General features: G+C 49.8%; 1 protein-coding gene across 6 annotated transcripts in view; it reads right to left on the reverse strand.

Moving 5' to 3' along the window:
- The window catches only part of LOC113814283 (uncharacterized), a 158,785-nt gene that overhangs the window by 115,089 nt on the left and 31,196 nt on the right, over positions 1-12,500 (reverse strand). For all 6 annotated transcript variants that reach the window (XR_011398664.1, XR_011398665.1, XR_011398667.1 and 3 more), the window contains exon 2: positions 11,867-11,975. Coding sequence is in view for 2 of the 6 variants with exons in the window: in XM_070123834.1 (XP_069979935.1) it covers positions 11,867-11,975 (109 nt within the window). In the remaining 4 variants the exon portion in view is untranslated. The remainder of the gene's footprint in view (positions 1-11,866; positions 11,976-12,500) is intronic.

Here is a 12,500-nt window from a genome sequence, read left to right on the forward strand (position 1 = left end):
TGGCGACGACAGGCGAGGAACAGATCTCGAGGGACCGGGAGATCGTGGCAGCCATTCGGTGTCGGGGAGGGTTAAGAGGAGGGAAGGGGGTGAAGGGAGGGGGAGGGTTAAAGGGAGGGAAGGGGTTGAAGGGAGGGGGAGGGTTTAAAGGAGGGGAAGGGGGTGAAGGGAGGGGGAAGGGCTGAAAGGAGGGGGAGGGCTGAACGGAGGGGGTGGGGCTGAACGGAGGGGGAGGATTTGAACGGAGGGGGAGGGACTGAAAGAAGCGGGAGGGGCTAAACGTAGGGGGAAGGGCTAAATGGAGGGGGAGGGTCTAAAAGGAGGGGGCGAGGGCACTTCATAGCCCGGCCCTCCTCCCCCCCCAGCGGCGCAGGCTCCGTGCGGCAGTGCCCCGTCTAATTCTGTCACCCTCCGCCATCCGCCCCAGATATATTATCGTCTGTTTGCCCTCCCTCTGCCAATAGAGCTTTTTATGAGCCAGGTATACTCTGCTAATATACAAGGGGTGTCACCTTCAGCCTCCGCCAGTCTCTAGTCGACTCAGATACCTCGAGGGCCTCGCTCTTCACATCCGGGTCCCCGAGACAACAATCTCCTTCATAATGCATGGTATAAATACCTCAGGGAGCTGTACACACTCGGCAGCCGGTCCCCCGTCGTATGGCCTCTATACCAACAGCCAAGTCACACCCGAAGCGAAATGTCCAAAACGAAAACGAAAAAAAAAACGACGCCCATTTTCGCCCCACCCCCCCTCCCCTCCGCTTTCCGAGGAAGTCCTGAGGCGTCGGGGGTGGGGGGGGGGGCATTTTCGAAGCAACATCCTGCCTCCTCCGACCGACACTTCCTTTCTCAGAAGAACTTCCGCCAGAGGCTTCGGAGCGCTTCCTCGTTCTTTGGGGCCCAAGACCTAACCCCTTCCCCCTTCCCCCTTCCCCCTTACCCCCTTACCCCCTCCCCCCTCCCCTACGACACCTGCCACGATCGCTGGCCATCAACACACCCCTCCCCACCCGTCCCCTCTCCCCTACGACACCTGCCACGATCGCTGGCCATCAACACCCCCTCCCCCACCCGTCCCCCTCCCCTACGACACCTGCCACGATCGCTGGCCATCAACACCCCCTCCCCACCCTCCCCCCTCCCCTACGACGCCTGCCACGATCGCTGGGCATCAAGCCACACGGGTATGTCTCGCCTCGTGGGTCTTTGATAAGGAGCCAATCATACTGGATTGACACGCCATGCCTCTCATACCCACGGGGAACCTTTGCTCGCGGCATGTCACGTGACCATACCATATGCCGTGCGGTGACCCTTCCACTGGCGCGCTTTCGGATGCAGCGGCGGGTGAGATAGTGAGTGAAAGGTGAGTAAGTGAGTGAGTGAAAAGTGAGTGAGTGAGTGAGTGAAAAGTGAGTGAGAGGGTCAGTGAGTGTGAGGGTCAGTGAGTGAGTAAGTGAATGAGTGAAAAGTAAGTGAGTGAGTGAGCGAGTGTGTGTGAGTGAGTGAATGAGTAAGCGAGTGTGTGACTGAGCGAATGAGTGTGTGACTGAGTGAGCAAATAAACGAGTGAGTGAGGAATACAAAGCACCCACTGTTTGCATCTCTCCCTCCCCCTACCCCTCCCTATCATCCCCGCCCAACCCCCAACCCCCGTGGACGCCCCCAAATGTGGCACTGCTCTACTTGGCACCACAACTCCCGGAAGAATGTGCCACTCAGACGTCGTGGCTGAAAACAAACTACCAGGAGGTGGCACTCGACTCTGGTGTTATCTTTGATCGATATTCATGGCGGGGACGACTGTTTATTGCGGAGTAACCACTGATTGACAAAATTGGAAACAGCAAGATAATTAGAGGGAGAGGGAGAGGGAGGGAGGGAAGGAGAGAGAGGGAGAGAGAGGTAGAGAGGGAAGGAGAGAGAGGGAGAGAGAGGTAGAGAGGGAGAGGGAGAGGTAGAAGGCGAGGTAGAGAGAGAGAGAGAGAGAGAGAGAGAGAGAGAGAGAGAGAGAGAGAGAGAGAGAGAGAGAGAGAGAGAGAGAGAGAGAGAGAGAGAGAGAGAGAAAGAGAGAGAGAGAGAGAGAGAGAGAGAGAGAGAGAGAGAGAGAGAGAGAGAGGAGGAACAGAAAGAGACAGAGAAACAGACAGAGACAGAAAGACCGACAGAGACAGAGGGACACAGAAAGAGAGAGAGAGACAACAAAAACGAGAGTGAGAGCGCGCGTGCATGGCCTTATCACTGGAGAAAGTGCAACTACCCCCCCCCCCCCCCCCCCCCCCAACCCCAAGGCCGCGAGAAGGAAGAACCCCGTCGATTCGCAAGAACTCCCAGAGAGAGAGAGAGAGGGAGGGAGGGAGGGAGGGAGAAGAGAGAGAGAGAGACAGAGAGAGAGAGAGAGAGAGAGAGAGACAGAGACAGACAGAGAGAGAGACAGAGACAGACAGAGAGAGAGAGACAGAGACAGACAGAGAGAGAGAGAGACAGAGACAGAGACAGAGAGAGAGAGAGAGAGAGAGAGAGAGAGAGAGAGAGAGAGAGAGAGAGAGACAGAGACAGAGAGAGAGAGAGAGAGAGAGAGAGAGAGAGAGAGAGAGAGAGAGAGAGAAAGAGAGAAAGAGAGAAAGAGAGAAAGAGAGAAAGAGAGAAAGAAAGAAAGAAAGAGAGAGAAAGAGAGAGACAGACAGACTAACAGACAGACAGAGGCCGACCGGACCGACCGACCTTTTCCTTATCATCTCACGACCTCCTTCCGCTCCTCCTCCGCGACGCCCCGACAACCCGACCCGCACCCGCCCGCCGCCCACGACCCTCTCCGCGAGGCTAATCCGAGCCCGAGAGGAAGAAGGGGCGGCCGGCCTGTCTCTCCGGCGGTGTCCGAACCCGCGGCCCTAATCTCCGGATTTGTCCTCGCGTTCGGACTGACCTTTACGCTTTCCTTTTTTTTCCCCCTTTCTTCTCTTTTTCTTCTTCTTATCCCGCTTCGCCTCGGGAGATATCCTTCACCGACGGATAATGTCAACAAGATATCAAAGAAAAATAGACGAACAAAATCCCGACGAGGAAAGGTCAACGGAATAATAACAAGAATTGAAAAAAAAAAAAAAAAAAAAAAAAAATCCCGCGCAAATACGAAATGTCGTGCGCAGGCGACGAATCGGCACGGAGGAGAAGTTTACGGAAATGCCGAAGGAGAAGAAAGGTGATAGAAGAAGAAGAAAGGTGATAGAAGGAGAAGCAAGATCATAGAAGAAGGAGAAAAAATGTGATAGAAAGAGAAGAAAGATCATAGGAGAAAAAAGGTGATAGAAGAAGATGATAGAAGGAGAAGAAAGGTGATAGAAGGAGAAGAAAGATCAAAGAAGGAGAAGAAAGGTGATAGAAGAAGGAGAAAAAAGTGATAGAAGAAGGAGAAGAAAGATCACAGAAGGAGAAAAAAGGTAATAGAAGAAGAAGAAAGGTGATAGAAGGAGAAGAAAGGTGATAGAAGGAGAAGCAAGATCATAGAAGAAGGAGAAGAAATGTGATAGAAAGAGAAGAAAGATCATAGGAGAAAAAAGGTGATAGAAGAAGGAGAAGAAAGGTGATAGAAGAGGGAGAAGAAAGGTGATAGAAGAAGGAGAAAAAAGTGATAGAAGAAGGAGAAGAAAGATCACAGAAGGAGAAAAAAGGTAATAGAAGAAGAAAGGTGATAGAAGGAGAAGAAAGGTGATAGAAGAAGAAACAAGGTGATAGTAGAAGGAGAAGAAAGGTGATAGAAGAAGGAGAAGAAAAGTGATAGAAGAAGGAGAAGAAAGGTGATAGAAGAAAGAGAAGAAAGGTGATAGGAGAAAAAGGGTGATAGAAGAAGGAGAAGAAAGGTGATAGAAGAAGGAGAAGAAAGGTGATAGGAGAAAGAGAAGAAAGATCATAGAAGAAGGAGAAGAAAGATGATAGAAGAAGGAGAAAAAAGGTGATAGAAGAAGGAGAAGAAAGGTGATAGAAGAAGGAGAAGAAAGATCATAGGAGAAAAAGGGTGATAGAAGAAGCAGAAGAAAGGTGATAGAAGAAGGAGAAAAAAGGAGATAGAAGAAGGAGAAGAAATATCATAGAAGAAGAAGAAAGGTGATAGAAGAAGGAGAAGAAAGAACAAAGAAGGAGAAAAAAGGTGATAGAAGAAGGAGAAGAAAGATCAAAGAAGGAGAAAAAAGGTGATAGAAGGAGAAGAAAGGTGATAGAAGAAGGAGAAGAAAAGGGATAGAAGAAGGAGAAGAAAGATCATAGAAGAAGGAGAAGGAAGATCATAGAAGAAGGAGAAGAAAGGTGATAGAAGAAGAAGAAAGGTGATAGAAGAAGGAGAAGAAAGGTGATAGAAGAAGAAGAAAGGTGATAGAAGAAGGAGAAGAAAGGTGATAGAAGAAGGAGAAGAAAGGTGATAGAAGGAGAAGAAAGGTGATAGAAGAAGAAGAAGAAAGGTGATAGAAGAAGGAGAAGAAAGATCATAGAAGAAGGAGAAGAAAGATCATAGAAGAAGGAGAAGCAAAGTGATAGAAGAAGGAGAAGAAAGGTGATAGAAGAAGGAGAAGAAAAGTGATAGAAGAAGGAGAAGAAAGGTGATAAAGGAGAAGAAAGATCATAGAAGAAGGAGAAGTGATAGAAGAAGGAGAAGAAAGGTGATAGAAGAAGGAGAAGAAAAGTAATAGAAGAAGGAGAAGAAAAGTAATAGAAGAAGGAGAAGAAAGGTGATAGAAGAAGAAGAAGAAAGGTGATAGAATAAGGAGAAGAAAGACCAAAGGAGAAAAAAGGTGATAGAAGAAGGAGAAGAAAGGTGATAGAAGAAGGAGAAGAAAGGTGATAGAAGGAGAAGAAAGGTGATAGAAGAAGAAGAAGAAAGGTGATAGAAGAAGGAGAAGAAAGATCATAGAAGAAGGAGAAGGATGATCATAGAAGAAGGAGAAGAAAGGTGATAGAAGAAGAAGAAAGGTGATAGAAGAAGGAGAAGAAAGGTGATAGAAGAAGGAGAAGAAAGGTGATAGTAGGAGAAGAAAGGTGATAGAAGAAGGAGAAGAAAGATCATATAAGGAGAAAAAAGGTGATAGAAGGAGAAAAAAGGTGATAGAAGAAGGAGAAAAAAGGTGATAGAAGAAGAAGTGAATGCCAAAGAAGAAAAAAGATGGTATTGCAAGTACAAAATAATCAAAACCGGAGAATAATTAAAAAAAAGAAACGATTTACCAAAGCGAAAATGGAAGTGGCAAATCAGTACGAAGATAGAAGATTTTTAAGTCAATGAGCAAAAAAGTGGTATAACAAGTACGAAATAATTAAAATCAGAGAATAATAATAATAAAAAAAAATCAGAGATTCGGGGCAATGCCAAAGCAAAAAAACAGTGATATTAAAAGTGCGAGAATCATTAAAACCGGTGAATAAATCAACAAAAATAAGTCACTGGCAGCGAAACGGAATACATGACAAATCAACAAATAAAGGAAGAGAAGTACGATAATATAAAAGGGTAAGAAAATTAAAAAAGAAAATAAAAAAATTAAACCATAAAAATGTAAAAAATAAATAAATAAATAAATAAATAAAATTAAAACCAGGAAATCATAAAAAAATAAAAATAAAAAAAAAGTGAAATCAAAACCACCAACTCATTAAAATCACGGAATGACCGACCCTCCTCCTTCCCCCCCACCACCAACCCCACCACCACCCCATCCCCACCCCCATCCCCATCACCACCCCCCTCCCCATAACCCGAGCGAATCCTAAGCGCAAACAAAGCAAATCGCCAACCTATTTTGCAGCGAGTGGGGGAAGGGGGAGGGGGAGTGGGGAGGGGGTAGGGAAGGGCATTTCTCTCGTGCAGGGAAATCGATGGTAAAACAGGGCGAGTGGAAAGAGCCGGAGGAAAGAAACAGGAACAGGAACAGGTGCCAAGAATAACACACAAGTTCGGAAGGGAAATGGGAGGGTAGGTAAGGCCATGGGAGACAAAGACAGACAGACAAACATTCACACTTACACTTATACATACACCTACACTTTATACTAATTCCTATACTTACGCTTACACTTCTAAAAGACCTTCACATTTACACTTATACATACACCTACACTTTACACTTACTCCTACACTTACGCTCACACTTCTAAAAGACCTTCACATTTACACTTATACATACCCCTACAAGGACACTTACATTTAACACTTATATCTACACTTACACCTATACTTAAATGTACACTTATACGTACCCGTACACATACACTTACACCAACATTTACATGTACACATACACTTATTTTCACACACACACACACACACACACACTTACTCTTATATTTCTCTTTCCCATTCACTCTCTTAGTCTCACACTCACTCTACTCTCCTTATCTTCGCTATCACACTCATTCTTTTATTATCATCCTCTTCATTTCACTCTTTAACTCTTTTTTTTTTATCTCGCCCCCCTTACTTTCACTTTCTTTCTCTCTCTCTTTTACTGTACCTTTTACATTCTTATCATCTATTTATCACCTCCACACTCCTACTCTTATTCTTTCTCTCTCTCACACATGAAGTAAAGATAAAAATGAAAAACAAACAAAACAAGGCCCCTGACCCCTCCCCCCCCTGCCCCCCCTCCAAGCAACCCCTGTTCCCGTCCCTCCCCCTCCCGGACGCCCCTACACCCCCCACCCCACCACGACGCCTCTGCAACCCCACACCCCACCCCGACGCACCCTGCACCTCCCCCCGACACCCCAGCAACCCCCACCCCCACCCCTGGACACCCCTGCACCCCCCCTGACGCCCCTGCCCACCCCGACACCCCTGCAACCCACCACCTCCACCCCAGCAACCCACCACCCCACCCCGCCGCAACTGCAACCCCCTTCCCTCAACAACCCAGCAACCCACCACCCCCACCCCAACACCCCCTGCCCACCCCAACACCCCTGCAACACCCCCCTGCCCACCCCAACACCCCTGCAACCACCCCGACACCCCTTCAACCCTCCCCCCCCCCCCTGCAACCCCTCCTCCCGCCGCCCCTGCAACCCTCCTCCCCGACACCAGCAACCCCCACCCCACCCCGACACCCCTGCACCTCCCTGACACCCTGCACCTCCCCGACGCCTCTGCAACCCCCCCCCCCCCGACGCCCCTGCAACCCCCTCCCCGCCCCAACACCCCTGCAACCACCCCTCCCCACCCCGACACCCCTGCAACCCACCACCTGCCCACCCCGACACCCCTGCAACCCCACCCCCACCCCCACCCCGACACCCCTGCAACCCACCCACCCCACCCCGACACCTCTGCAACCCCCTCCCCACCCCGACGCCCCAGCAACCTCCTCCCGCCCGACACCCCTGCAACCCACCTCCCCCTACCCCGACACCCCACCCCAATACCCTAGCAACCCCCCCCCGACACCCTAACACCCCTCCACCCCCTCCCGACGCCCGAGCATAAGGTGTGCAGTTCCTGGAGGAGATCCACTTACCCGCTCCTCGTCTATCTGATCATCCACTTCGCGTCACCAAGATTACTCAACTTACTTGCATCAACGGGAGATGAACTTGAATCGACTTACGTAGGTCAAGGAGGACGGACTTGGCATGACTTACACGGATCTAGGGAGATGAACTTGAATTGACTTACGTAGGTCAAGGAAGATGATCTTATCTAACTTGCATTTTGCGGGACATGAACTTGGGCCAACTTACTTAAATCAAGGAAGATGACCTTGACCCAAGTTACTAACATCAGAGGAAGCTGAACCTGACCCCACTTCCATGCATCAGCGGAAGTGAACTTGACCCGCCTAATTGCGCAGCCACCAGCTGATCCCAGAGAAGGTCGAGAAGGAGGTCTTTGCTGCGACAAACGCCCTCGCATGCCTCCCGTCGCAAGCACGAGTCCGTTTCGGGCATAAACCCTCCCACACTCGAGGCGCAGCTCCAAGCGCGCCGCGAGTGCTTGCTGCAACACCTCGCGTGCCACGGGACTCCTGGCCAGACCACGCGGCGGCGGCTGCACGCATGCGCGCCAGCAAAACCGCGCCGAAGCCCCCTCCCGATCCTGCAAATCCACTTCCTCATTCGATCTCGCAGCATCCCGTCCCGGCGGAGAGATGAGAGGCGATGAGATCATCCCCGACCGCGCCGGGAGGGACCCAAACGTGCTCGCCGCCGCCCGCAATCGGGGAAAAAATCACGAAAGGGCCGGATAAGGTGAAAAAGTCAAATGAGTTGTGCGACCCTCGTAGGGGGAATCAGCGTGATCGTCTCCCCTAATGGACTTTTGATTGCCAATCCAGTTTTTCTTCTATTTATATACACCCTCCGATGTTCATTCACTTCTCATCACAACCTTCGGGAGCGGGGGAGAGAGAGAGAGAGAGAGAGAGAGAGAGAGAGAGAGAGAGAGAGAGAGAGAGAGAGAGAGAGAGAGAGAGAGAGAGAGAGAGAGAGAGAAATCCTTGTGTTTTGTTGTACAGTATCCCGTGTGACTCTTCTCTATACAGTTCCCATCCCACATCAGCGTTTATAAAGACGTTTACTTTGAACATTTTGAACATTTCCCTCTCCATCCGGTCCGGCCAACCTCTGTTCATTAGACCTCAATCAGCGCTGTTTGTTTTCCCTCCCTGTTTACGTCCAGCCGCTGGCACCTGCGTCGTATACACACTCTCCACCCGCGGCGCAACAGCTGAGTATGTACATCGTCTACCTTTACTCCCCATAAATTATTCCTGGCCGGCGCGGATCCCTGAGGTAAGCCTGGGCAGGTGGGCGAGGAGGGGAGTGGGGGGGGGGGGCAGGAGGATGCGGGCTGGCAGTGCCTAGTACCGAGAGACCGCGGGTGCCACGGCAGTGCCCTCGTCACCAGCAGACAACACATACACACACACACACACACCGGCGCCTGCATCATCCCCCCCATCCCCTCCCTCTCCCCCCCGCCCCTGAACCCTTCTAATTAATCACCCTCTAAGCCCCGACTTCGGGCGCGACGAAAGGCACCCTCGCCCCTCGGTCAACTAGGGAGACATTCCTGCGCTAAAACCCGGAATCCGACCCCAATGAGCAAACACGCCCCCGCTCCCCCCCTCCCGAGCCCACGCTTCCAAAATGCCCCCGAAGTTTAAGGGATTACGAGAGAGAGTTCGCCGCTGGACCCAAACCCTCGCCGAAGCAGAGAAAACAAAGCTTAATCCGAACCACAAGGAAACAGCGGAACGACAGAATCCTAACGAGAAAACAACTAACGAGAAAACAGAGAGGAGGCCCCGCGGGAACCTGACAACGGGAAAACAACAGAAAACAAGACCCACAAAAAAAACGCAAAGAAAACAAGCTTCACACAAACCGAAGAACTGAAACAAGAACCAAGAATCGCACGCCCGGACCCCGCGATCCCGCCCACAGGGAGAGAGAGAGAGACACACACACACGCGCGCGGGCGGAGACAAAACGACGAAGCGACACACCTGTTTCGACCGCCCGAGGCAACGCGAGTCGTAAATCACTCGAGTCGAATTAAACAATCCATTTGCACTTCACCTCCAGAGCCGTCCCCACTCCGCATCAAGGTCCAGATTTCTCGGATTCTAGTTCTCGCCGTGATTTGGTGCGTGGATTGCCCCCCTCTCCCCCTCTCTCTCTCTCCCCCAATCCCCTGCCCCCCTCTCTCTCTCCCCCAATCCCCTGCCCACCTCTCTCTCCTCCCTATCCCCTGCCCCCTCACTCTCTCCTCCCTATCCCCCGCCCACCTCTCTCTATCCCCAAACCCCTGCCCCACCTCTCTCTCTCCTCCCTACCCCCTGCCCCCCTCTCTCTCCTCCCTATCCCCTGCCCCCCTCTCTCCTCCCTACCCCCTGCCCCCCTCTCTCTCCTCCCTATCCCCCCTGCCCCCCTCTCTCTCTCCTCCCTATCCCCTGCCCCCCTCTCTCTCTCTCCTCCTATCCCCTGCCCCTCTCTCTCTACCCCAATCCCCTGCCCCCCTCTCTCTCTCCCCCCACAATCCCCTGCCCCTCCTCTCTCGCCCCCCTCCCCCCACCCCTAGAGGACTCTTGACAGCGAATCACCGAGGCGGTTGTGTCACGCGGTCAAGTGCGGTCCGGCGGTCCATCTGCGAGCGCCGACGACGCTGCAACTGATAGCCTGCGTTACGGCTGTTTCCTGCTGACTCAGCCAACAACTGTTACCCGCTGCCTCGCACTTCTTACCTCCTGACATTCTTCTTCTCGCTCGTCCCCCTCCTGACATTCTTCTTCTCGCTCGTCCCCCTCCTGACATTCTTCTTCTCGCTCGTCCCCCTCCTGACATTCTTCTTCTCGCTCGTCCCCCTCGTCACACCTTGCGCTCCAGACGGACCGTTTGTCACTCCCGCGTTAAAAAAAAAGTCGGAAAACAACATCCTGCGACCCACCTTGTGTAATACTTGTTACGTCTGTCTTGCGAAGCCCCTCAAGTGCCCGATTTTCCCCTTTTATTTCCCATCGCTTCGACAGTTTTCTTTTCAAAAAACGTCTTCAATAAACGTTTCAAGACCCAGTTACCCATTTAATAAAGTCTCCAACATCCAGAACATCAAACGTTTTTCTCCAGCTTAGAAAAGTTACAAAGCCGTCTTCACCAAAAATTCTGAACTCCCTCTCTGCACTTTGGTCGAGCGGAGTACTTGGCATCTGTACAGTACTCGTGTACTTCTAACCTTGTAATGGGCAAGCCGGCCCCTCCCCTCACGGCCCAGGAAATAGGTCAGGCCCCAAAATATTCGCTGTCATACTCTGCCAAGCTCGTTAATGGCTGCTCGTTTCGTCGTACGGCCCGCGGCGCTTCTTCGCAAATCAGCTGACACACTCTCTGCCGTTTTCTTTAATCTGCTCGTCATGCAAACGTCAAAATCTTTCGCAACTGATGTCTTAAGGAGGTCGAAAAAATGACAAATAGCATTTAAATAACAATCTGCTCCTCTGTCTTGCATATACGAAGAAACACACGCACACGCGCTCGCATGTACACACACACACACACACACACACACACACACACACACACACACACACACACACACACAATCATGTAAGCAAGCATGTACATATCTACATATGCATACACACGTATATACGTATGCATTATGTATCTATATCACACAACACAAAACTCTCTCTCACCTTGGCATTGTTATAATTACTGCACACTCACTCGGCTGCCAAGTGTTTCCGCAAATACCACGCTTATGCAGACCAACAAACCTCATATCTTTCATACACCTTCAGGGCAGATATGTGTAAACACCCGTTTTAATCAAGCCCAAGAGATTCCCTTGTGATCTGCGCGAAAAGACGGATATATGCAAATCAGCTGACATGCAAGGAGCCAAAATAAAGAGACAGAGAAGCTGTTGGATAAACAGAGCATAAATACAGGTAGAGACAAAGAAAGGAAATGAATAAAAGAACCATGGAGGTGATGATGATAATGGTGGCGATGTGATAATGGTGATGATGGTGGAGGTGATGATAACGGAGATGATGTGGTGATGATGATAATGATGATGACGACGATAATGATGACGATAATGATGATGATGTTGATGATGATGATGATGATGATGATGACGACGGTAATGATGACGATAATGATGATGATGATGATGATGATGATGACGATAATGATGACGATAATGATGATGTTGATGATGATGATGATGATTATAATGACGACGCCGATGACTTGATAAAACATGATCATGATAGCTTTTGGTGGTGATGATGATGGCAAGAATGATGACTAATGACCATGATCAAGATTATACAAAATTAAGACTAAAACCACACCGTACGCCAACAATACTCACATGGAAGGATGTCCTTGTAGCGATTCTTACGTCGGTTGACATCTTTTTCGCCCTCGAGACAGCAGTACTCAGGTCGACCTTTTAAGCTCTCTGTCAGGAGCTTCAGGTCCTGTGGGGGGAGAAGAGAGAGAGAGGGGGGGCGTTACTGGATGTGGATTATTGTGCGGGTGGGTGTGGAGGGGGAGGGTCGGTGTGGGTGTGTAGGTTACTGAATGACTGACTAACTTTGACTGACTGACTGACTGACTGACATTGACTGACTGACTGATTGACATTGACTAACTGACTGACTGACATTGACTGACTGACTGATTGACATTGACTAACTGACTGACTGACATTGACTGACTGACTGACTGACATTGACTGACTGACAGACAGACAGACAGACTGAGCGAGTGAATGAGTGTCTGTAGGGGTGACGTGCGTGCGTACATAGACACATACAAAAAATGCAAAGTATGACAACAAAAAACAACAACAACAGAGTCAAAATGTATACGCAAATGTACCAATCCCCAAATAAAATAAATAAACAAATAAATAAATAAATAAATAAATAAAATATAAGCACAATAAACAGACAAGCCACAATCCGACTGATGTTACAAGAGCCTGTCACAGCAAACCCTAA

Source organism: Penaeus vannamei, chromosome 7 (assembly GCF_042767895.1).
Source record: "Penaeus vannamei isolate JL-2024 chromosome 7, ASM4276789v1, whole genome shotgun sequence".
Classification (NCBI taxonomy): domain Eukaryota; kingdom Metazoa; phylum Arthropoda; class Malacostraca; order Decapoda; family Penaeidae; genus Penaeus; species Penaeus vannamei.